Here is a 27,005-nt window from a genome sequence, read left to right on the forward strand (position 1 = left end):
GCGATGCAAAGATGAATTAGGTATTACCCAGGTCCTCAAATAATGTGCATCAGACATACAACACACAGCATCATGAGAGAAGTCTATCCAACATCTCCTATTTGTATGATCTCTAGTCCTTTCAAACTTCAGCAGTTCAAAGCACAGGCTTGATGTGCCCCCAACCCCCCTTCCTAACAGATTATACCCCTAAACTGCCTATTTACTCAAGCAGAAACAAAAACAAAACAAAACAAGACCAGGCATCATCTTTGATGTTCTACTTTCTCTTACCTACTCACATCCGATCATTTCCACATCCTGACAACTGTTATCTCCAAATTGTACCTTTGATCTAATTCTTACAATTTCACTGCCACCCTCAGTCACATCTCACTTGGACAAGAGCATCTTTTGAGCATTCTCTGCCTTTCCAACTTCATGCCCCAAATCGTCCCCACTGGGATGGACAGCAGTCCAAGCCATCCTGTCAACAATGTCCCCATGTATTGCAAACAAAATCCAAACCACAGTCTATGAGACTAGTGATGATGTCTCTGCCCACCCCTCAACTCCAAGTATGCCACTCTCCCTCTGGCTCAAGCCACACTGATGCTTCTAGTTTCTCAAACATGCTGAGTCCTTTCCTCCCTTCCGGCATTGCATTTGCTGGTTTCCTTCATCTAGAAAGCACCAACCCTCAAGTCCTCACCAGGCTGGATTCTGGTCACTGTTCCAACCTCAAGCGTCACCTCCTAAGGGAGGTCTCCCCCACCACACAAACAGGGCCTGAATGCCAGCTCCCCATGATCACTTCACCTAGTTTCTCTCCTTCCTGATTGTGCCCCAGGGCCTGGTACAATCCTGCTACAAAATTGCCCCAGGAAGCTTTCACAATTGAGACAGCATGTGAGAACAAAGAGAATTCATAAGCAATACCACTTGAAATGCAAAAGCTGGGAGTAGCTTTGCTGAGGTGTCACTGGCTCTTGTGGGTTGAACTGTGTCCCCTGCAAATCACTGTGCTGAAGTCCTCCCCCCAGTACCTCAGAATGTGACCTGACTTAGAAATAAAGTTGTGGCAGATGTAATCAGTTAAGATGCAGTCAGACTGTAGTAGGGTAGACCTAGAGTCCAGTATGACCGGCCCCCTTTAAAAGGGGGACACTGGACACAGGCACACAGGGAAAACGCAATGTGAAGAAGATGAAGGCAGAGACCTGCATGCCAAGGAAGGCCAAAGACTGCCAGCAGAACACCAGGTGCGAGGAGAGGCATGGAAAAGATTCTCCCTCACAGCCCTGCTTCAAACCAACTCTGCCACACTTCAATTTTTGACTTTTAGCCTCCAGAATTGTAGGACAATAAATTTCTGTTGTTTAAGGCACACAGTCTGTGGACCTTTGTTCTGACATCTTTAATAGACTAATACACCTGCTTACTCAACAATTCTCAAATCCAAGAGGTGGTTCTCATAAAGGGAGAGAAACAGTCAGGAACCTCTATAGTAGGCCTGGGTCTGGCAGGGGAGGGAGAAGTATGGAGAAATTCCAGTGACCGGTTTTTACCTGATGAGCCCGGAGCAAGGCAGTTCTCCGATACATGTAGTCCTCTGACTTGATCACATACACCATCTTGTAGGAATTCAACTTGAATCTACACTCCAGTTTATCCAGGCTATCCACATTCTCCATGGTCTTCTTGCTGTTTCCTTCCTTCCCTTCCTTTTCCTGCTGTTCTCGACCACGCTGACATTTCCGGATCCGCCTCAGATTCCTACAAAGCAGAGAAGCCCTGCAGGATCAGAGCTCCTCCAGATGCAGATTCCTATGAGTCCCCTCAAAGGGGTTCTCCTCCTATGCCTTTATAGCAGTTATCACAATTTTAGTTACATATATCTATATATATATCTCCAATGGTTTCATTGTTAAAAAAAAGTTTCAAATGCAGAAATACATAGAATATAAAGTAGAAATCTTTAACCATCTCCTACCCCAGATTCTCTGAATCCCATGTGCCTTGGCAGAGGTAGCCACTGATAGTTTTGATTTTAAACCTTCTAGGCCTCTCTGAATTCACATACGTAATCACTCACTATAGTTCTGCTTTGGGATGCTTTTAAAGACAAAACAGGATCATACTATAAAGATTTTATTATTCTCCACTTTTCACTTAATGTGAAGATTTCTTTCATTTCACCAAAGATTTGTCACATTCTCTTGAATTGCTGCAGAGTAACATGCCTTAATTGAACCATTCCTTAATAGGAATCAATCAGGGCTCCTCACCTGAACCACGGAGCAAAGATGATTATTTGCGTATTTTTTCAATCCCCCCCGCAGAGATGGTACATAACTTCTGTATTCTACCTACACAGTTAAGAAGACAATTCACATCAATGGATGCCCTGGCAGGTATTTAGAGCTGAATTCTCTCCAAAAGCAATTAGAAGAAAGCTTGTCAGCCAGACAATTATATTGTTTCTAATACTTTGCTATGAAAAAACGCTGCTTCAGTGAATATCTTTGTATACATGTATTTCCGAAGGACAGCAGTTCTTTGGTCCAAGGACCCTTGGGGGCCCCCAAGACTCTCTTCAGGAGATCTATGAGATCAAAACTATTTTCATAATAATACTAAAACATAGTAATACTGAAACATATATAGAAAACTTATTTTCCTATGTTAACATTTACACTGGCAGTGCAAAAGTAATGGTGAATAAAAATGCTGGTGGCACCAAACTGTCCTTAGAAATCTTTATATTCTCTGGCCATGCTCTGGCAATTAAAAGAGGAAAGCTGGGGGCACTGTGTAGCTCAGTCAGTTAAGTGTCTGCCTTTGGCTCACATCATGATCCCGGGGTCCTGCGATCGAGCTCAGTGGGGAGGCTGCTTCTCCCTCTGCCTCTCCCCCTGCTCATGCTCTCTCAAATAAATAAATAAAATCTTAAAAAAAAAAAAAATGAGGTAAGCTGGTTTCACTTAAGAATGTCCATGATGGGGACGCCTCGGTGGCGCAGTCAGTTAAGTATCCAACTCTTGGTTTTAGCTCAGGTCGTGATCTCAAGAGCTGTGAGATTGAGCCCTCTGATAGGATCCGTGATCAACGTAGAGTCTAAGTTTCTCTCTCCCTCTCCTTGCTCTCTCTCTCTCTCAAATAAAAAAATCAATCTTTTTTGTTTTTTAAAAGATTTTATTTATTTGCCAGAGAGAGAGAACACAAGCAGGGGGAGTGGCAGGCAGAGGGAGAAGCAGGTCCCCCGCTGAGCAGGGAGCCCAATGCGGGACTCGATCCCAGGAACCTGAGCCGAAGGCAGACGCTTAACTGAGCCACCCAAGCATCCCTAAAAAAATAAAACTTAAAAACAACAACAACAAAAACACACATCCTTGATGAAGCAGTAACGTATTTTTCAAATCCCAGCCCCTTAGGTTCACATCCTTTTAATATGCTATGTGGGAAAATGGGAACTACACATACAGCACCCTAGTGTGCCAAAACACTATGGGATTCTTAAAGGGAAGCACTCGAGCACTGCCTGAGTGGCAAATGGATCACTCTTTTTACCTGAAAGAACAATGCACTAGCCATCCTGGAGTATGTGCTGGCAGCTATTTTCTCAAAAAATGAATAATGGGGCGGCTGGGTGGCTCAGTCATTAACCGTCTGCCTTCGGCTCAGGTCATGATCCCGGGGTCCTGGGATCGAGCCCCATGTCCGGCTCCTTGCTCAGCAGGAAGCCTGCTTCTCCCTCTCCCACTCCTCCCTTCTTGTGTTCCCTCTCCCTGTCAAATAAATAAAGTCTTAAAAAAAAAAAACAATGAAGAGGCGCCTGGGTAGCTCAGTTGGTTGAGTGTCGGACTCTTGGTTTTGGCTCAGGTCATGATATCAGGGTCATGAGATGGAGGCCAGGCCCGGGGCTCCGTGCTCAGTGGGGATCTGCTTGAGATTCTCTTCCTCTCTCTTTGCCCCTCCCCCACTCATACACTCCCCCCCCAAATAAATAAATATTTAAAAAAATGCAACCTGATATAATCCACATAAACAAAAGCTTTTTGGAATATTCAGTCTCTAGGAATATAAGGGATCTCAAAGCCAAAAAGACTGAGAACCTCAGCTATAATAGCTGTAAGGCAAATGATAAGAAACCAAAGCTGTGGGTAAAGTTCCCATACATTTTAATTGCCCTGGCCCCAGAATGATTGTATCAATTTCTATTTTCCCCACAGAATATGAAAGTGCTTTCCTAGCCCACACCCTCTACAACACAGGTTATAAATCTTTCAAAAACTTGGCCAACCTGGTGAGAAATACAGGATACGTTTACAGTACTAGTTCATAAACCTGGAGACGAAGTCTGTTTTGTTGAAGAGAGGCCTGGCACAGAGCAGCTGCTCAAAGTCTGCCAAATGAACCAAGAAATGAGGAGGCTGGCAGGACCCTTCTGCTCATACACCCCCTTTCCATGTTCTGACTAGAACTCAGTCTAATAGTAACAACACACAGATCTTCCTTGACTTAGGGGTTACATCCCGATAAGAAGTTAAAAATATTGTAAGTCAAAAATGCATTTTATAAACCAAACCTACTGAATGAACATCACAGCTTAGCCTAGCCCACTTTAAAGTGCTCAGAACACACTTTAGCCTACAAAGGGGCAAGATCATCTAACACAAAGCCTATTTTGTAATAAAATGTTGCATATGTCATGTAATTTATTGACTACTGTCTGGAAAATGAAAACGAAGTGGCTGTATGGGTACAGAACGGTGCTAAGTGTGTCAGTTCTTGACCCTCGTGCTCATAAGGCTGACCAGGAGTTGGGGCCCCTGCCCAGCATCGCAAGAGGATCATACCACAGATCACTAGCCTGGGAGAAGACCCAATTCCAAATTCAAAATGGTTTTTAGTGAGCGTGTCTCAATTTTGTATCACTGTAAAGTCCAAAAATCATTTAAGTCAAACTATCCTAAGTGGGTGACTATCTTTATTGGGATAATACCTTTCTGGAAATGTTAAGACCTGGGATTTCAATTATGAGCTTCTGGGAAGGAAGAAAGCTACTCTACTACAGCAAAACCTCTTTTCTACTTCTGAAACTCCATTTTCATCCTCAGATAGAGGACCAACAATATACTGCCCATAAATAGGGAGGAAATTTAAAAAATTCTGTGAAGTGAATATAGCAGACCTAAGACTGCTATCTTTTGTGGGTTTTCCCTATTACCTTCAAAAGAGAGCTCTACTTTATTATTTTTTAAAAATGTAATTCTAATATAGTTAACACACAGTGTTGTATTAGCTGCAGATGTACAATATAGTGATTCAACACTTCCATACATCACCCAGTGCTCATCTCAACAAGTGTCCTCCTTAATCCCCATCACCGATGTCACCCACTCCCCCACCCACCTCCTCTGGTGACCACCAGTTTGTTTTCTAGTTAAATGAGTCTGTTTCTTGGTTTGTCTCTCTCTTCCTTCCCCTGTGTGGGAAATAATAAACCAGCTATGGCTGGTTTATTTCTTAAATTCCACATGAGTGAATTCATATGGTATTTGTCTTTCTCTGACTGACTTACTTCACTTAGCTTATACTCTATAATACCCTCTAGCTCCACCCATGTTGTTGCAAATGGCAAGATTTCATTCCTTCTTATGGCTGAATAATATTCCATTGTATATATACACATCTTCTTTATCCATTTATCTATCGATGGACACAGGCTGCTTCCGTATCTTGGCTATTGTAGATAATGCTGCTCTAAAAATAGGGGTGCATGTATCCCTTGGACCTAGTGTTTTTGTATTCTTTGGGTAAATACCCAGTAGAGCAATTCCTGAATCACAGGGCAGTTCTATTTTTAACTTTTTGAGGAACCTCCGTACTGTTTTCCACAGTAGCTGCACCAGTTTGCATTCCCACCAACAGTGCAAGAGGGTGCCTTTTTTTCCACATCCTTGCCAGCATGGTATTTCTTGTATTTTTTGATGTTAGCCATTCTGACAGGTGTAAGGCAATGTCTCATTGTAGTTTTGATTTGCATTTCCCTGATCAGTGATGTTAAGCATCTTTTCATATTACCTGTCAGCAACCTATAGGTCTTCTTTGGAGCAATGTGTGTTCATGTCTACTGCCCGTTTTTGTTTTGTTTTTTTACAAGATTTGAGAGAGAGAGGAAGAGCAAGCAAGCGCACTCATGGGGGGGCGCGGCGCACGAGGGCAGAAGGAGAGAGAAAATCTCCAGCAGACTCCCTGCTGGGTGTAGAGCTAGACGCAGGGCTCGATCTCATGACCCTAGGATCATGACCTAAGCCAAAATAAAGAGTCAGATGCTTTACTGACTGAGCCACCCAGGCGCCCCCTGCCCATTTTTAATTGGATTATTTGTTTTTGGGGGGTGTTGAGTTGTGTAAGTACTTTAGATATTTTGGATACTAACCCTTTATCAAATATGTCATTTGCAAATATCTTCTCCCATTCTGTAGGTTGCCTTTTAGTTTTGATTATTTCCTTTGCTGTGCAGAGCTTTTTATTTTGATGTAGTCCCAAGAGTTTGTTTCCCTTGCCTCAGGAGACTTATCTAGAAAAATGCTGCTATAGGGGAGTCACAGAACTTACTGCTTGAGTTCTCTTCTAGGATTTTTATGGTTTGAGGTCTCATATGTAGGTCTTTTAAAATCCACTTTGAATTTATTTTTGTATATAGTGTAAAAGTGGTCCAGTTTCATTCTTTTGCATGTAGCTGACCAGTTTTCCCAACACCATTTATTGAAGAGACTTTTTCCCATTGGATATTCTTCCCTGCTTAATTAATTGACCACATAATCATGGGTTTTCTATTCTGTTCTATTGATCTACATGTCTGTTTTTGTGCCAGTACCATACTGTTTTGATTACTACAGCTTTGTAATATAACTTCAAATCTGGAGTTGTGATACCTCCAGCTTTTCTTTTTCAACGTTGTTTGGCTATTCGGGGTCTTTTGTGGTTCCATACTAATTTTAGGATTATTTGTTCTAGGTCTGTGAAAAATGCTGGTGGTATTTTGATAGGAATTGCATTAAATGTATAGACTGCATCAGGTAGTGTAGACATTATATTTCTTCTTCGAATCCATGAGTATGGAATGTGTTTCTACTTCTTTGTCTTTTTCAATTTCCATCATCAATGTTCTATAGTTTTCAGAGTATAGGTCTTTCACCTCTTTGGTTACATTTATTCCTAGGTATCTTATTATTTTTGGTAAGATTGCTATCTTTTGAAAGGTCTGCTTTCAAGGTTGTCACTTGGCTGGGTTCTGGAATCCTGGATTTGGGGAGAGTTTCCACCATTCCCTAAGCAATAAAAGTGGCTCACTGTACCTAAACTGTTCACATAAATATGTGGTTTCATCTGAAAACCTGCTTTCTTTCTGGGAGTCTGGAATTTTGTTACATGCTAGGCAGACAGTATCACCCAATAAAAAACGCTGGCACTGAGTCTCCTAATGAGATTCCCTGGTAGACAGTGTTTCAAACATACTGTCATCATTTGTTGCTTGGAGGAATTAAGAGTGTCCCACGTGGCTGCAATAGAAGAGGACTCTTGGAAGCTTGCACCTGGTTTCCTCTTTGTCACAGACGCCTTCTCCCCATATTGATTTAGCTCTGTATTCTTTCACTGTAAATCATCACTGTGAGTATGACTACATGCTAAGCCTTGTGAGTCTTCCTCATGAATCATCAAGGTTTGGAGACTCCGCCACATACTCCTCTCCAACACAGGAAAGTTACCGCTGATTCTCTAAAGCTCTCACTTCTCTCATGCTTTGGGGCACATGCTCCAGGTAAGCTCATGGAAGAACAGCCATAGAAACCTTGAATTAGTGTCCTCAGTGTCCTTGCTGTTCAGCAGACAGAACAACGAACTGAGTAAGCGAAAACCAAGGATCTGAAAGTCATTTAACTTTCTGTTCCTCAACCCTGTGCAAGTATATACTGCCAATTTGTGACTCAGTTCACTCACCTTGGGAGAAATACTGGTTTCCGTGCCAGGTGCTCACGAAGCTCAGGAGAGGTAGTATCAGAATTCATGTATCGTTCCACATAGTCTGACCAACGCTAGGATTATAAACACAAAACAGGGGTGGAGAGAGAGTACAAACACTGGACTCCATCCTCCTCAGGTAGTCTAGCAAATTCAAGGACTAAACTTCAGAAACCCTTAAATTTTAACATCAAAAATATCTTTCCATAATGACATGCTGTTACTTGGTATTGACACACAGCTTTAAATTCCTGTTAGGTAACAAAACCCGAAGCTTGTCCGAGATACTTTAAAAGTTATCAGAGGTCATAAATGGGTAGAGACTGGCTCACTGACAAGTTTTATTTCCCCACAGAGGGTGTTGTTAAAGAAGAAAACATACAGTGGCAAATGTCTGAAAATCAGTATATTTCACATTAAAATCTGGATTTCTGGAATCTCAGAAAATTTTTTTTCAAAGATTTGGCAACCAGGAGCCAGTATTCCCACAGAACAACAACCTCCCTTCCATAGCCCCTCAACATCATACACATGGCTCGCGTCTCTCATTAACATTATCTGCTAGGCCTAGCTCTGATAACCGACTCACTCTATCCACTCTGTGGGGTTGACAACTCCTGGCTTCATCTATCCCAATAAAAAGTAAACATGACACAAAATCAAGATGATACCGGGCAGATGGGACCTCATGTGTTGTTTCTTATACTTTAGAAGAAAAACAGGAACGTTGCCAACCATGAGCTGTCCTGAGAGATGGCTTTACTGACGGCTAAATGAGACTGCCATCAACCCTAAATATCTAGCATTAGGCAGCCCTTCCCTTCTGCGGAACACATGACTGGAATGGCCTGTACTTTAAGCATCAGGTTCTGACCCTTAACACGCCTGAGGCTGTCTTGGCCTTCTAGAAACCGTCACGAGGCAGATTCTCAGGGCAGGGCCGCTCTCTAAGCACACAGTTTCTGCAATATGCTTGTCCGTACCTCTGCTTCTACAGGGTCATCGGAGTTCTCCTCTTCCGTGTCCAGGAGCTCAATGGTCAGCTGAACCTGGCCCTGGCTCTGAATAAACATAAGCTGCAAATAAGAAACCAGGATGTAAACAAAAGACCATCTCTTCCAAACCTATAACCTAGCTACTCAAGGGTTGGGAGGTAGGGAGGCAATAAAGTTATAAAACTTCACTCTAATTGAAGAGATGAGGCAGGTACTCCAAAGTTTAGGAGACAGGTGATAAAAAAGGCAAAAGTCCAATCTTGCTACCAGCACAATGAAAGGTTAGAGCAAAAAGTACCATTTCATGTTTCGTACCTCTTGTATTAGCTGAAGCAATAATCAATGGAAGAGTGTTTTAAACTTATTTTGTTCATTGGTAAGAAATATAGCATAAAGCCAGAACCAGAAAATGTCAATGCCATTTTACCCGATAATCCCATTTTTGGAACTTAATACAAAAACAAGCATTAAAGAAAAAAGAGAAGAAAAGGAAATAAAGAAGGAAAAGGAAAAGGAACTTCTTATACTAAAGTGAAGCAGAAAACATCGAACCCAACAGAGAGCAGCAATCAATTCTACCGCCATAAAGATGACCACCCAAGGGGGCACCTGGCTGGCTCAGTTGTAGAGCATGTGATAGTCGATCTCTGGATTGCAAGTTTCAACCCCATATTAGGTGTAGAGATTACTTAAAAATAAAATCTTAAAATAAAAAGACTACCCAAGCCATCATACACACTGTGATGTAAGGAATACAAAGCATCAACGTATTAACAAAGTGATCTGCTGTAATGGTATCAATCATATTTGAAGTTCTCAAAATTTTGATTTCTAACATTTATGATTTTTTAAAAAATTCCTATTTAAAAGCAATACACTGGGGGCGCCTGGGTGCCTCAGTTGGTTAAGCGACTGCCTTCGGCTCAGGTCATGATCCCAGGGTCCTGGGATCGAGCCCCGCATAGGGGCTCCCTGCTAGGCGGGAAGCCTGCCTCTCCCTCTCCCACTCCCCCTGCTTGTGTTCCCTCTCTCTCTCTCTGTCAATTAAATAAAATCTTAAAAAAAAATAAAAGCAATACACTGATTAGAGCCAAAAAACAAGTCATGCTTTGCATAAAAAACTATCAAATGGTGGTGGCACATGGGACCTCCCCTGTCAGAATCCCAAGATTTTCAATGTCCTTATCCTAATGGCTTACTGCAGGTAAGATTACTGTCCAAATCACATGGAGAAGATCATTTTACAAGGAAGCATCTATTTCAACCTTCTTCATTTTACACAGGGAAAAACCTAAAAATGAGAGTTGTCACTTCTCAAGTCCACTGATTCAGTAAGTAAACAGGACCAGAAGCCAGTTCTGGTTCCAAGTGTTCTTTCAGAGAAGCTTTAAAAATTCCTACCTGCTAGTAAAATTTAAAACATGACAAGAACATAATATATGCAACATAAATACAAACACAGTTACTTCCAAAATAGATTTTAAAAAACTGTCCCTAGGAGTTTGCTCCTTCCCACCTGATCTAGGATGACCTAGAGTGTCAAGATTTATCCTACTGCTTAAGGAAATCAGTCTTTAAAGTGATACTGAGGAGACTGTCTCCTTTCTACTTAAAACTGAATTTAATCTCACCTCCAACAGGTTCCTCCACCTGTCACCTGTCTTGTTAGGCCCTTAACCATGTGTTTACCCTGGTTCTCGCAACTGGGCAACCACTCCCCAAGTCTTGACTAGTCTCTATTTGACTGCCCACATCCATCACCCAAATGGTAACTGCCTCCAGTTGTAAACACACCTCTGGTTCCTCTGCTCCTCCTTACTCAGTGCTACCAAACTGATCCTCAAAGCTCAAATCCAGTGGGATAGTCCTTAAAAATGCTTCACCACTCACCAACCACAGGAAAATTCAAACCTTTTACTTAGTATGGCTGAGGATCCTCTAGTATTTGGACCCTCTTTCTACACATCTCCTTCACCAATATCCTATACTTCATTCATTCAACACATGGTCACTGAATGTCTATCATTTATCAGGTACCTTTAGAAGATAGCACAGTTTCTAGTTTGGAGGAGCCCAATTTAGTAAAGGAAACAGGAATAAAAACAGCTATATTTACATTACAACTAAGGTAACTACCAAGGTACATTCTAGAGACATGGGCAGTATACTATGGGAATAAACAATTGCTCCTCGGCGAGCTGAGAATGATTTCATGTCACTGAAGTGACACTCAGGTGGCCACTGAAGGATATAGGGGAAGTCCAATCAATTTCAGAGAACTACACCAGAGAAAACCCTATTTTTAAAAGTACATAAAAAGAACTATATATCCCTCCCAAACACAGGGTGAAAGATATGAACAAGCAATACACAGAAAAGGAAACAGAAATGGGCAATGATAGAGAACGGGGAAATATGAATCAGAATAATGTAATTTTCTAGCCACCCAAATGGCCAAAATAAAGAAGTTTGATTACTACCCAGTGTTAACTAAGGATGGAGAAATAAATGCTCTTATAGAAGTGCACCCTAGGGGAACCTGGGTGGCTCAGTCAGTTGAGTATCGGATTTTGGATTTTGCTCAGGGTCATGATCTCAGGGTCGTGAGATTAAGCCCTGCACTGGGCTCAGGCTGGGCATGGAGCCTGCTTAAGAATCCCTCTCTCCCTCTGCCCTTGCCCCTGCTCACGTGCTCTCTCAAAAAAATAAAAAAATAAATTCTTAAAAGAAAAAGAGTACTCTAGTATATACAGCCTGTGGCTGTAGAGAGTGAAATGGCATTCTCCACTAAAATATAACATTCAGGGACATTTGGCTGGCTCAGTTGGTGGAGCATGTGACTTGTGATCTAAGGGTCCTGAGTTCATGCCCCATGTTGGGTGTGGAGCCTACTTAAAACAAAATTTAAAAGTATATATATATATATATTTATTTAAAATGTATAATATACACATCCTTTGACCCTGTGATTTCATTTCTTGGTCTCCACTTCAAATTCTAACATATGTGCACTAGGATACAAGCACTAGGATGTAGCACTATTTGAGGAAGTAAAAAATGGAAATTGTTTAAATGTTCACCGCGAAGAGAATTTTTTTTTTTTTTTTTAAGATTCTATTTATTTGAGAGACAGAAAAAGGGTGAGCGGGGGGAGGGGCAGAGGGAGAGAATCTCAAGCAGACTCCACACTGAGTGTGCGCCAGACATGGGACTCAATCTCAAGACCCCAAGATCATGACCTGAGCGGAAATCAAGAGTCAAATGCTTAGAGTGTCCTGAGCCACCCGGGTGTCCCAGGAATGATTTTCTGAAAATTATTTTTTAAAGTTTTTTTTTTTTTTTTTTTGACACAGAGAGGGAACACAAGCAGGGAGAATGGGAGAGGGAGAAGCAGGCTTCCCAATGGGCAAGGAGCCTGATGCGGGGCTCGATCCCGATCATGACCTGAGCCAAAGGCAGGCTTAACGACAACGACTGAGCCACCCAGGCACCGCCCCCCTTTTTTTCAAGATTTTTTCCCCCCAGGAATGATTTTTTTTTTTTAAACTATGGTACATTTTTACTCTTAAGTATGACAAAGCAGTTGAAAAAATGAGCTGGATCTCTATAAATCAAAACAGAGAAATTCTAAGCCATACTAAGTGAAAAAAAACCATGATGCAGAATGTGCAGCCTAATGTCATTTATTTCCATGTATACACACGTATGTATGTAAAGGCACAGAAGAGGGTCTGAATGGATACATAGAGAGCTAAACGTGGCTGAGCTTTTAGTTTTTATTTTTAGATTTTATTTATTTGAGAGAATGAGAGAGAGAGAGAGAGAGAGCACATGAGAGACGGGAGGGTCTGAGGGAGAAGCATACTCCCTGCCAAGCAGGGAGCCTGATGCGGGACTCGATCCCAGGACTCCAGGATCATGACCTGAGCTGAAGGCAGTCGCTTAACCAACTGAGCCACCCAGGCGCCCAACGTGGCTGAGTTTTTAAAAAGCAGTGTACGATGTACACAGAAACAAAATGGACAGGAGGCTGGGGCTCAGGGGTGGGCAGGGGATCTGAAGGGCTGCTTATGCTTAATGTTAATAGTATCAAATTTTGTTCTCCATATGAACATTTTAAAGGATCACTGATATAATTTTTTTGGTTACTAAGCCTTTGTTTCTGCTATTCCGTCTGCCACTCTGAAAACTATTCTTATCCATAGGGTAAGTCTACCCATTCCTTCATAGGCCTTCACCACACAATGTAATCCATTGTTAAGTCATTGTGGGTGGGGATGGTAATTCCACTCACCACAAAAAAACACACAGTAAACTTCTAATAAACATTTATAGGTTTAAAACCCTGAAGAAAAAAAACAACAGTCCCGCAAAGAGTACAGGTGATGGATTAGAAACTAAAGAAATAGCTGAAAGTAGAAGCAGACAACTAAGTGGACGATTTGGGGTCAGATCATTAAGTACATGGAACAGATCTAACAAGGATATGTTAGCTCTCTCTGCTTGGCCAACTACAAACCTTATTCTGGGCCACAGGAACCTGCCCTTCTTATGTAAATACATACAAGTTTTGTTCATTACACAGCTGTAATCATAGTACACATAGCTTTGTATCCTTTTGATTCAGTATTTTTATAATTTATGATTCACTATTACAGGCTCCAAAATATGCCACCTGGAATTCACACAATAGGCTGCTATTAACCATTCCCACGGTGGACTGGACATCTAGGTTGTTCCCAACTACTTGCTTTATTAACTAGCAACAACAGTGGAGTAACGGTGGAAAATGGAAAACACCTAAATGACAAGACAGTCATAATTCTCTATAAAATATCAGTCATGAAAAGATGAAGACCTACATATTGCTAATTGAGCAAAATAAGTTACAGACCATTTTGCCCAGTATACCCTCTTTCAAATCCTATAAAAGCACAGAAAAGTCTAGAAATGTCATCAGTAATTATTTCTGGGAAGCACTACAGGTGACAATTTTTCCTTTTCTCTGCATTTCCTATCTTTTCTACAACAATCATGGATTATGTGTATTAGCATGCTTATTTAAGTTTATTTTTTTTAGTGATGGGTCTTGAACTCATGACCCCAAGATCAAGAGTTATATGCTCTTCCAAATACGCCAGCCAGGTGCCCCTCTGTATTAACATTTTTAAATAAAGCATTATAATATTTACAAAGCATTATACTATGAAAAAACAACCAGAGAGAAAAAGGCAGAATACAAATTTATAAAAATCATATTTGGCAACTTTTTTAAAAGGCAAGAAAGTAACGGACCATCCATGGGAGACGGTCTTTTACTTCTACTTTTCCATGTTTTTTATTCCCTCCAGTGAGCTCATAGGAACTCTAAGGAGTTCCAGGAGTGGAATCACTGGATCAAAGTATCCTGGTATGGCTTTGATTTCTGATGGACATAGTTCCAACAACTTATACTGTCACCAGCATGGTCCTTGACTACATGAGTAACTCTCACCTTAAAGCAATTCTCATCTGACATGAGTTGCTCAGCCTTCCGTTGATATGTTGACTCCAGGAGACTCCTGGAAGTCTGCGTGTTCAACTGGCCTCCTGTGGCCCCATTATTGTTTTCTGCCAGGTAAAGGTCAGTCACCTGCACACAGATTTCATCACTCACGATGTGCTGCAGCTGGAATTAAGCAAAGGCAAGTCATCAGTGAACCAAGAAAATATTTCTCCCTTTCATACAGTCAACCTTCCTTTGATAGTTCCAGTGACTCAGCTCAAAAAGTTTTTTGGGTTGGTTACTTTAGAAAATTAATCACACAAAACCAGTATTTCACATTCTTAGAGAATAAGCCCAAATCTTCAACAGTTCACTGGTCCATGAGTATAGCTTTCCTATTTATTTAAAAGCAAAACTAGGGTGCCTGGGTAGCTCAGTCAGTTAAGCGTCTGTCTCAGGCGATGATCTCAGGATCCTAGGATCAAGCCCCACATGGGGCTCCCTGCTCAGTGGGGAGCCTGCTTTTCCCTCTCCCTCTGCAGCTCCCCCTGCTTGTGCTCTGTCAAATAAACAAAATCTTAAACAAACAAAAGCTTAGGCAGCTCATGTTAATGTGCTGCTTAAAGTTCTAAGGAACCGTAAAAAAATTTTATATGAAAGAAATTTTTCATGGCTTCCTGTTTTTATGGTGCTTCTTTACCGTTTATAACTTGCTTTCATACTCCTCATTTGATCTACACAATTACCCCGGGCAGGAGGCTGAAGAGGGGGTGCCCTGTTACACAGGAGACAAATTTCCATTTTAGGTAAGAACACTCACTATGTGCCAAGGTGAGGACAGGGGCTGTGGAGAACCATGAAAGCTAGATCCCTGTCTATATTCCCAACCTGGGTACAAAGTTGAAACTCACTTAGTATTCCAGATTTGGTTGCTGAATCACTTACCCAGGGGTTCCTAGCTGAAGGAATAGAGTTAGGACTAATATTCAAGCTTCCTGACCCCTAGGCGGATATTCTTTCTAATACATTACTTATTTTTCTACATCAGATAAAAAATATAGTACTTAAATTGTAAATGTTAATTGACTCAATTTCAACACAGGTCAGTCACTATTGACTGTTGGTAATTATTGAGACTATGTTCTTTTTTTAAGATTTTATTTGTCAGAGAGAGAGAGAGCACAAGCAGGGGGAGTGGTAGGCAGAGGGAGAAGCAGGTTTCCTGCTGAACAAGGAACCCGATATGGGACTCGATCCCAGGACCTTGGAATCACGACCTGAGCCGAAGGCAGACGGTTAACCGACTGAGTCACCCAGGCATCCCACGCTTAAACTATCTGATGACTGGAAAGTTGAACCTTTTAGAGTTTCCATTCTCATAGTCATGACTATATTTCTATGGAGGAATAAAAATTCCCTCAAATGAAACTTTACTCATAAAAATTGCAAGAGAATGTGAAAAACATATACAAGAAAAAAGCAAAATGTTAACTGCAATATCAATTTGTCTGTTTTACTTTAAAATTCTCAAAAACCACTAAGCCATTCTATTTTTAGGAAGATACATCCTTTTTGAAGTGCTAGTAACTATGACAACTACTTATTTTTAACGTAAAGTCTTAAATGACAAGTATGTGTATTTGTAGATAAATGGACACAGTGCAAGGTCAGAAGGGTGACTGATCTGTCAGCGGTAGAAAGGCCAGCAACTGGAGATGGTTAAATTATAATTAGTCCAGACAATGGGTTCTAATGTGGCCATTAAAATAATGCCTATGATAACCTGGTAACATAGGGAGAAGCTTAAGATACAGTGTTCGGGGGGGGGAAGACTGTAAAAAAAGTGTATCTAAAGCATGGTCTCTATCACGTGGACACTTCTGGTTAAGACAGTCTTGATGAAACAGAACCTGTCACTGACTCCCCATCCACACCCTCTTCTTGGATATCTGGTCCCTCCTAGAGTCTTTGAAAAGGTCAGCCCTATAAAATCAGGGACAACTTGGGGCGCCTGGGTGGCTCAGTTGGTTAAGTGGCTGCCTTCGGCTGAGGTCATGATCCCAGGGTCCTGGGACCAAGCCCCGCGTCGGGCTTCCTGCTCAGCATGGAGCCTGCTTCTCCCTCTCCCTCTGCCTGCCTCTCTGCCTACTTGTGCTCTCTGTCAAATAAATAAATAAAATCTTTAAAAAAAAAAAAAGTCAGGGACAACTGGACAGCTTGCGCTCCCAAGCTAGGCTGCTCAGATTCTCTCTCCTGATAATTTAAAATGACACAATGAATGTGTTTGGTAGACAGACGAGCATCTAGATGGAAAGGTCAAGCAATGCTGGGGCCAGAGGCACTGCCATGGCAAGCCAAAGTCCCAGGGGGCTGGAGAAGCCTTGAGTACGTGGCCAAATATCCATCTGCAGAGAGAAGCATGAGAATGAAGCAGATTTCCAGAAAGAAGGCATGCAGGAGAGAGAAAAAAAAAAAAAACAAACTTCCCAGTTCAATCCCTACACTGGCCATTTTCTGAGTTCTATACTAGATATCTGTGAGACCGCCTATTGTGTTAAGACAAATCCCTATTAAATTACATCTGATCCTTGAATAATGTGAGGGGTAGGGGCAATAACCCTCCACAAAGCCGAAAATCTGCATATAACTTTCGACTCCCCCAAAACCTAACTAGTCATAGTCTACTAGTGACTGATAAGCCTTACTGATAACATAAAGTCAATGAACAAATATTTTGTATTATGTATTATATACCGTATTTTTATAATAAAGCTAAAAAATATTAAGAAAATCATAAGGAAGAGAAAATGCATTTACAGTGCTATGCTGTATTTATTGTAAAGAATCCATGTGTAAGTGGACCAGCACAGTTCAAAGCCCTGTTGTTCAAGCATCAACTGTACTCTGGAAAAGGTAAATGTATGGCTTGACCTTGAAATATATGTTCTACCTCCAGTCAGCAATGAACTCTGGGAGAACATCAAACAGGATGAGGAGAATGAGAGAAGATATGCCTCCAATTGAGGAGTAAGATGAGAAGCATGAACATAGGTTTTAAAAACACTGGATTTGGGGGCGCCTGGGTGGCTCAGTCGGTTAAGCATCTGACTCTTGATTTTGGCTCAGGTTGTGATTGCACAGTTGAGGGACTGAGCCCCACGTTAGGCTCTGCACTCTGTGCTCAGTATGGAGTCAGCTTGAGATTCTCTCCCTCTGCCTCTCGTGTGTGTGTGTGTGTGTGTGTGTGTGTGTGTGTGTGCGCGCGCGCGCACATGTGTCTCAAATGTAATCTTAAAAAAAAAAATCCCACTGTATTTGGGTTTCTGGACAAAACCTGTTTCTTAAAAAGATTTGACATTATGTATTACTGACTCAAAATCATAACCAGGTGCTTCTAATAAGTGGACAATTACATGTATTGTTTCAAAAACCAACCTCGGGTTTATAAAAGTTAATTCTACTGGATGTTTAAAGGTGCTGGGCTGGCAGTGTGTAAGACTTTACTTCTAGCTGTAGCAGCAGCACACTCGGAAGCAGAAGCAAATGATAACTGGAGTTTCTAGTTTACATATATTTAGATTTTACATATATTTATATTTATGTTTGTACCCATATAATGATTTCAGTTAGGAAGGCCTCTTAACTTCGATTTCCAGGAAAAAACTGAATACCTGACAACCTTCATGAAGATGCCAAGATTCAGTTACGTGAAGTGTTCTTCCTTGACTCTGAGGAGATCCTGTAAAAGGGCGCAGAGCCATGCGTCCTTCCAAAATCAAGGCAAAAGCCTGGGTACTTCGCAAAGAATTCCATATTTTGCTCCAAGAAAACACTGAGCAACAAGCTTTTATTCCCCATAGTGGCAGTGAGGACTCTAGAATTTTCTTTGTCAAGTTTTCACTTTATTATTTTTTTAAAGGTTTTTATTTATTTGAGAGAGAGAGAGAGCATGAGAGAGGGGAGCGTCAGAGGGAGAAGCAGACTCCCCTCGAGGAGCAGGAAGCCCGATGTGGGACTCGATCCCAGGACTCCAGGATCATGACCTGAGCTGAAGGCAGTTGCCTAACCAACTGAGCCACCCAGCTGCCCCAAGTTTTCACTTTAAAGAAAGTGACGCACCAACAAGACATTCTGATCCCTTCAGAAATTCAGAACTCAAGGCAAAAGTGGAAACCTATTTGCTATAAATTATCATTGCTGTAAAGAACATACTTACCAACTCCTAGAGTGCCAGAGGAACAAATCACAAACCAACCACAAATCTAAGTCAAGCGGAACCTCAGATAGGGAGGTAGGGATAGTATTATAGAAGATGTTGTATGAAACCATTCTCACAAAAAGAACTTCAAATATTAAATGAGGAAAATACACAGAATCACCAACACCTACATAAGTGAAAGCGTTACCCACTGAAAGCTCCCCACTGGGCGATTAGGTAAGAGCGGGGCCAGTACCAATGCTCGCTCTATAGGTAGGCAGCGAGAAAGGGGCAAGACACTGGGTCAGCGGGAGGCTCACTCAACTGTGAGGGCATACTGAGCAGAGCAAAGGAGTCCATTTAGCGGCTAAAGTACTCCCACTCTGTTAACATGAGAGATGTGACATCACCTTAACCTCCCCCCTTTCCTCTAGAGAGCCATACATCCATAAACATCGTTCTATAAGCAAACTGCCCTTTTTTTTTTTTTTAAAGATTTTATTTATTTATTTGAGAGAGAGAGAATGAGAGATAGAGAGCACGAGAGGGAAGAGGGTCAGAGGGAGAAGCAGACTCCCCGCTGCGCAGGGAGCCCGATGTGGGACTCGATCCCGGGACTCCAGGATCATGACCTGAGCTGAAGGCAGTCGCTTAACCAACTGAGCCACCCAGGCGCCCCAAACTGCCCTTTTTTCTCCAACAGACATCTCGCCTTTTCTCTTTGCCTCATCCATCTTTAGGTAAGGACTTCTTCCCTCACCAAACTTAGCCTCCACCGTGCCCTCACCTGTCTGACAATGCTCTGGATTAGCTTGTCCATGGTGAAGGCAATGTAGGCGTGAATGGTGAACATCTCTCTTAGTGAATCTTCATACTGCGACGAGTCTATGTTGCCATCCAGCAGGCTCCGCACCATGTCCAGGAAAGCTGGGTAATAATCTTCTACGTCAACATCCACTGTGGGAGAGATGGGAGAGGTGAGGCCTTACCCTGCTACGAAAAGGTCAGGAGAGAGGGCAGGGCGAAACGCCGCAGCTTGCCTAAAGAGCCTCTGATGAAAGAAGCCTAGGTATTCAAACATACGCACTTAATCAGCCGTAGCCAGAGGTGACATCTGACAGGTGGCTACAATGGCCAGTTCTATCAGGGGACAGTGACCCTGCAACTTTAACGGGGGCTCTAACACTCTGTCCATGCCAGAAAGACACTTCATTACACTAGAGCTGCCTGAGAGGAGAACAGAGCAGAATATTCCGGGGAAGAAGTTTCTTCAAAAAGTTGTTGGCTCTTCTGCTGAGAGGAACCTGCCCTCCCAGCCGGCAGAGAGCATTCTTCACATGGGTCACTTGCTCATAAAGCTATTTCAATGAAGCATAAAGTGCAGATGAGAAAAGGCAGACAGCACCACACTCGAGCCCTGGGAAACCTCTCAGGAACAGAAAAATAGGAGTGCAAATTAAATCCCCTATGAATAATGAAGTAACCTGCATTTGTCAAAGTCCTTCTGTTTAAAAATGGATTCCCAACGTTGTACTTCACAAATTGCATTAAATGATCTGTACTTGCTGCACATCAATCACTTCAACCAGCAGCTAGAATCTTTTCAGTTGTTTGGCATCTAGCATTTGGCAACTAGCAGAGTGCAAAAGGAAGCATGAAAGGACTCTACCTTTAACTTACATAAGACCTATTTACTGATATCCAGTGCTGGCAATCAAGACGGTGGCGTGAGGGGGTCACTGGGGTATTGGTTATACTGTTTCTTTTCTTTATAAATTAACATATAATGTGTTATTTGTTTCAGGGGTACAGGTCTGTGATTCATCAGTCTTACACAATTCACAGCGCTCACCATAGCACATACCCTCCCCAATGTCCATCACCCAGCCACCTCATCCCTCCCACCCGCCTCCATTCCAGAAACCCTCAGTTCGTTTCCTGAGATTAAGAGTCTCTTATGGTTTGTCTCCCTCTCTGGTTTCATCGTTTCATTTTTCCCTCCCTTCCCCAATGATCCTCTGTCTTGTTTCTCGAATTCCACATATCAGTGAGATCATATGATAATTGTCTTTCTCTGATTGACTTATATCGCTTAGCATAATACCGACGTGGATAAACTAGAGGTTATACTGTTCCTTGATCCAGGTGCTGGTTACACAGGTGTGTTCACTTCGTAAAAATTCACTGAGCTACACAATTTGGATTTGTGTATTTTTCTATATGTATGTTGCACCTTGATAAAAAGTTCACTAAACTGAAAAAAAAAAAAAATTACAAGAACTCTTTTGTCCCTGACATCTGGTTACCGTTTGTAAAGTCTATACAAGAGAAAACAGGCTGAGAGCAAAAGCTAAGTCCATCTCTGTTTATCTGAAGTGTGATGGGCTCATCAAAGACATGCAAAACAGAGAATACAGTTTAAAAGCAACTGGCTTAACTTTCACCACAGAATATCACCTTGTTCAGACCCACAGCGCAGGCATGGGCTGTGCTACTGCTAGGCAGACGGTCTTAAGCCAGAATAACACTAGGAACACAACTCAGACTTGTGCCCACGAGTGATGATCAGTGCGAGGCTTGGCGTTACTGCTCAAGACCCAACAACGTAAGCCTCAAACCAGGTTAAGTCAGTGATCAAGCCAGGATTAGACCATTTGCTCTCTCATTTCTACCCAAGCAGATGGAATCACCGCTCTGAGATCCAAAAGTTGTCTCTCTCAAGCTAGGATTATCGAGATAAAGGCTTTTAACATTAATATCCAGTGTCATTAGCTCTTCAACAGATAGTGAGGGTCACACATGGGCTTCTTACATCAGCAACAGTTTAGAAATTTTTTTAGATAATTCACTCCACAGATCGGCTATTTCTTCAAGGGCACAGAAGAAAGGCTCCACGAAAAAGTTTTTGGTTCACAAACCTAATTTATGAACGGAATAGTTTTCTAGAAGCCGGTAACAGAGAGTTACTTAAAGCACATGGTGGCTTCCTCAGCCCACATTTATTTTCGTTTTCCTGTGTTCTCTATCTTCATTTCTGTTCTGTCTGGTCTGCTGTCTCACACCATCTCTCGACTTTCAATCTCCTTTCCACAAACTATTTGTATCTATTAAGGAATGAACCTCACTGGCTAAGAAGTCCTGCCCAAACATATCTGAGAAAATTCCCATCTGTCTTAGGCATGAACAACTAGGAATCTCTGTTCCGTCATGGAGCAGAATGGACTGTGACATTTTAGTCCCACCCTGTCCTTTAACACACTCTGCAATACCGCAGAGATCTGCCATTTGGGAAACTGATAGCAAATGATACCCACTACCCAGGTGTCCACAGCAGCAGCCATTGAATGTCCATGATCCTAGCACTGCACAGGGTGCTCTGCATACTTTCCCCAATCATCCCAACAACCCCACAAAGTATTAAGGAGCACCTCCATTTTATAGGTACATAGGTTTGGGGAGCTGAAGTAAGGTCACACAACCAGTCAATTCCAGAGCTAGGATCTGAACCCTGGCCAGGCTCTAAGGCCTGCCTGCCTGTGCTCTATGCATGAAAGAAAGCAGTCTCGAGTCTAATTTGGCTCTGAGGCCCCCCAACCCCTCACATCGTCCAGACACCAACAGTCTAAGCACTCACTAGGTTCTTTGAGACGTAGCTGGATGGCAGGGCTGTCGCTCTTGTCTCGTTTTATGCCCAGCACTTCCCGTTCCCACTCTCTCTCTCGGTTTTCTTCTTCAATTTGCCGTTCAGCTTGGGAACAAATCCGCAGCAGCCGCAAGCAGAGAATCTGGTGCAGTCGCATAAAGATATACCAGTTGTTATTAACATAGAAGAGGTTGTATACTTCATCCATCCCTCTTAACTTCTGAGCTGCTGTGTTACTAAACAGTAGCTTGGACTTAGGGGGACTGCCCCCAACACCATTGTGCTTCTTAGCTGCCCCTGTGGCTTCATCTACATCCATCTCTTCTTCTTCCTCTTCCTCCACATCTGAGAGATCACCTCTCTGAGCAAAGAGCAGATCTGGAATGAAATGATGCATGATTTGCTTGATTTTATATTTGTCCTCCTTCTGAATGCCGGTCTGCCTTTTCACATGGTGGATAATCAAAGCAGCGGCATCTTCCAGGATCTGTTTGTCTTCGTAGGCAAGTGAGAGGTGTGGGCCAACAGGTACACCGGCATTGTCTTCTGTAGCCTGCTCTTGCCTCTAACAGGAGAGAGACGCAAAGTATTATGTGACATGTGTCCAGCAACAAAAAGACCTACGAGACTGCACCAGCAGTACATACCATTATTAACCACAGTGGCAACTGTCTTCCAACCCACAACTTGCAGAAACAGAAATAGATAATGCGGGAGGTATGGTCTGACACCAACATACTGGTATCTTCTACACTGTGAAGACCTACTGGGGACAATGGGACAAAACTGGGACCATCTTTCAAAATTCTGTATTTATGGATATGGAGGATACCACATGAGGTCTAGGACTTGAGGTCTCCAATCTGGGGGGGGGGTGTGGAAGGTGACAGATCTAACAAAACAGGGATACTTATTTACCACTCTCACGCCTTCCATCTATGTTTGACATTTTCATGATAAAATGCTTTTAAAAATTCAAGATCACATAACTTTTAGGAATTCTCAATCATACTGTATTTATGTCTCTATCCACTCCCCATGACTATGAGCCCCAAGAGAACAGGATCAATTTCTTAATCATCACTGTATCCTGCCTCCCAGTACTATATACACTCCTGGTAAGTATGCTGAATAAACACGGAAAAGAAAGTGTCTGGGGATTAATGGTAAGTTTCAGTTGTGGGAAGTTGAGAGGGGCTACGTGAATGAAGAAGAGGTACCATTTTGAGGGAAACAGACGGAAAGACACGTGAAGAGGGAGGCAGCAGGCAGAGACAAAGCCAGGATGGTAAACTGGGAAACCAGTAAAGCAGCTCAGGAATAAAGGTAAGGCTTGGATTTAAAATGGCAGAATCAGGAATAGAAGGCTGTGGCAGTTTTGAAGAATCAACATGTCTCAGAAGGTCTTGCTTTCATATACCAAAGATGATTTCCAGGAATCAAAGCCGTGCTGAACATAAAGTCTGGGGTCCTCTCACAAATATAAAAACCTCCAGCTCACCTCATCATAGATACTCTCAATCTCGTTGAGTAAGCTCTTTGACCTCAGGACCTTGGTGTCATTCTGTTTAAAGTTGATGCCCTGGTGGTCCAGAGACTTCAGGTAGTATTTCTCATTTTGCTCTCTCCACACCTTGTTAAAGCCTCTCTGAGCTTCTCGCCATTCTTCCTCTTTCATCTTCAACCTGGAGAGGGGGGAATAGGGGAAGTAGAAACAACAAGACATGGGAATTCAGATGTGGGAATTTTAAGGGAGGGAGTTAAACTCCTTGGGTTTGAATCCTGGCTCTGCCATATGAGATGGTTTCCTTATCGGGAAAATAGGGATAACAGCACCTACTCTCTAAGGGTTTTTTCTTTTATTTTTTAAAAGATAGATAGATTGAAATATTTGAATGTTTAATACTTTGTTCTACATACAGTAATAATAAGATAGATTGATCTATCTATCTGAGAGAGAGTGAATGAGAGACAAGCACCAGCAGGGAGACGGGGAGGGGCAGGGGCAGAGGGAGAAGCAGACTCTCCGCTGGGCAGGGAGCACAACGTGGGGCTCGAACCCAGGACCCATGTCCTGGAATCATGACCTGAGCTGAAGGCAGACGCTTAACCAACTGAGTCACCCAGGCGCCCCTCTCTAAGGCTTTAGAAGTGAGAAATGTATCAGACTTACTTTATTTCAAACGTCAAAAGATACAATAGGTCAAAATTATTGGCAACTTGGGATACTGTTATTCAAATTGTTATATTGTTAATCAATCCAGGCTTGAACTCTGTTACATGAGGAAATTACTCATCCAGGACGTATTTTGGGGAGGTAATTTGTCCCAAAGTCAGAAATCTTACCTAGTTATTTCTCAACAGCAGTCCACAGAATACCCTTGAAAAGGGGGTTCACTTCCTTGGCCAGCTAAAACAAGCACATCTCTTTGCTGCAGGACTTCTAAGAACATTCACTACACTAATGTAAATGCAGAAGTCCGAGAGCAGAGAACTCGCATAGCAGTAATGCTCCTTTGCACACAGAGTTTGGGAATTTCTGATGGCACAACCGATCGAGAAGAGTAAAATCAAAAGCACTAGAACTGAAGAGTATCCTACATCTCAAAGCCAAAAGTTAAATGCTGCCAGCATGGCAAGAAGAGGGACAGCCTGTGCCAGCTCTTGAGCGAATGACTAGGGAGGAACAAGAAAAGCCGGGCATCTGTGAGCTGTGCAGCAGACAAGAGTTCCTTCACACCACCGTTGCAGGGGATACTGAGAGAGGTCCCAGCTGTTAGCTGGGATTCACAGCAAAGAGCCATGGACTTGGAGGAGCCTGGGGCTCAGCTGTAGCTCTGGCCTCCTTGATGCCTGGTCTTGGGTGTGTACAACAGCCCCTCTACACCTCAGGCTGAAGGCTTGTCAGGAGGAAAAAGTAAGACATTCTTGGTAAAAATGGCAAGCTAGCCTTTTTAAATAAACATCAATTTTACAAAGACAAAAAAGAGTGTTTTCCTTATTAAAAAACAAAGATGTTAACAATCGTTAATATTGAGTGGCAGGAATGTGAGTGGTTGTGTTCTACTTTGTTCTTTTCCATATTTTAAAATATTCCCTTAAACACAAAGAGCATTCCACTATGGACTTTCAAGGTTTGTTCTCTACTGCTGATTACACAGAACCCCATCAAGAAGCTCCATTATCCCATGCTGAACCTAATTTCCAACAACCAGTGTTGGGGTGAAATGGAGGTCTTGTGGGATAGTAACCAGGTTGAAAATGAGGGCCTTAGTTAATGGGACACTGAATCTGTCATGAAGCACACTAAAGCACGAAGGGCACACTCAGTCAGTTACCTTTTGAGGACAATTGGGACGGCAATGGAAGGGTTCTTCCTCAGACCATCAATGATGTCAGCTGCTTTATCAGCATATATCCTCTGGAGTGCTTTTCGATGAATAACTTCCGACGTGCCCCCAAGGGTGTTGTCCAAGCGAAATTTGGCTTGTTCCTCAGCAGACAAGCGAGAAAGCTTCTTCTGTATTGCTTCCAGAACCCGGATCGTTGCCAGATTGGTTTCTAAAACTACATCAAGCTAATTCAAAAGACAAAGTGTGCTCAGAACCCAAACCAGAATAGAATAGCGGTCAAAAGTATGAAGTAGGCAGCCAAATTCCTTGGATTTGAATCCTAGCTCTGCCACAGTAGCCATACAAAATTCTATTTCCTTATCAATAAAATAGGGATAACATCACCCACTCTCATAGGCTGTTTTTTAGATTAGACAATATAATCCAAATAAAGGATTTAGTGCAAGGCCCAGCAAGTAACATCCAATAAAAGATAGATTAAGTGGTAGTTGTTACTTCTAACAACACCAGTGTGCTTTGCTTAGGACTACTGACCCCAGACCACAGGGACCTCACAGGAGGCAACCTTACTGACACTTTCCCCTGAACTTTACTGGATTGTTAAAATCTGTTACAAATGATAAAATGAAAACAAAATGAAACAAAATACACAACAATCCCCAAAAGATGATAAATGATGATAAATCAGTCTTATGTGTAAGGTTTTTCAGGGTAACTTGAAATATTTAAATGTTTAATAGCCTTGTTCTACATTCAGTAATAATAAGAGCAGTGACTATCATTCCTTAAGGACTTCAATGTCGTATCTGTGAGTAATCATTTAAATTCTAACAACTCCTGGCACTTACTTTCTGGCAAGGGCCTACCCAGATCTGGTTAAGGATATGACTAGCAACCTTTGAGTGAGTAACTCTTGTCCTAAGCTTCACACAAAATTCTCCATATGAGAAACAGAAAATGAAGTAAACAAGAAGTCTCAGGGTCCCATGACCAAATGTCTATGTAAGTGTTCCCAGTGTGGCACAGTCGGTTGAGCTTTCAACTCATGGTTTCGGCTCGGGTCAGGATCTCAGGGTCCTGAGACTGAGCCCCTCAGGGGGGCTCAGCGCTCGGCGTGGAGTCTACTTGAGATTCCCCCCACCCGGCTCTCTCTGCCCCTCCCCTGCTCTGTGACATGTGTGTGCACGTGTACTCTCTCAAGCAAATAAATCTTAAAAAAAAAAAGTGTCCCAAAGTAATTCTGATGAGCAGGATCCCCCACTAAACATCAATGCACATGTAGCATGATCAAGAAATAAATCTGTTTTTTTCAAGCCACTGA

The 27,005-nt window shown here is 42.3% G+C and overlaps 1 protein-coding gene across 2 annotated transcripts in view; it reads right to left on the reverse strand.

Moving 5' to 3' along the window:
- SIN3A (SIN3 transcription regulator family member A) overlaps positions 1–27,005 on the reverse strand; it is a 66,883-nt gene that overhangs the window by 3,287 nt on the left and 36,591 nt on the right. For both annotated transcript variants that reach the window (XM_025884076.2, XM_025884077.2), the window contains exons 13-20: positions 25,670–25,908; positions 23,833–24,016; positions 22,323–22,896; positions 19,476–19,645; positions 14,500–14,673; positions 8,994–9,086; positions 7,990–8,084; positions 1,548–1,755 (exon numbers count right to left, since the gene is read on the reverse strand). In XM_025884076.2, the coding sequence (XP_025739861.1) occupies positions 1,548–1,755; positions 7,990–8,084; positions 8,994–9,086; positions 14,500–14,673; positions 19,476–19,645; positions 22,323–22,896; positions 23,833–24,016; positions 25,670–25,908 (1,737 nt within the window). The remainder of the gene's footprint in view (positions 1–1,547; positions 1,756–7,989; positions 8,085–8,993; positions 9,087–14,499; positions 14,674–19,475; positions 19,646–22,322; positions 22,897–23,832; positions 24,017–25,669; positions 25,909–27,005) is intronic.

This window comes from Callorhinus ursinus, unplaced genomic scaffold (assembly GCF_003265705.2).
Source record: "Callorhinus ursinus isolate GAN/ISIS: 27379988/994484 unplaced genomic scaffold, GSC_fseal_2.0 scaffold25, whole genome shotgun sequence".
Classification (NCBI taxonomy): Eukaryota; Metazoa; Chordata; class Mammalia; order Carnivora; family Otariidae; genus Callorhinus; species Callorhinus ursinus.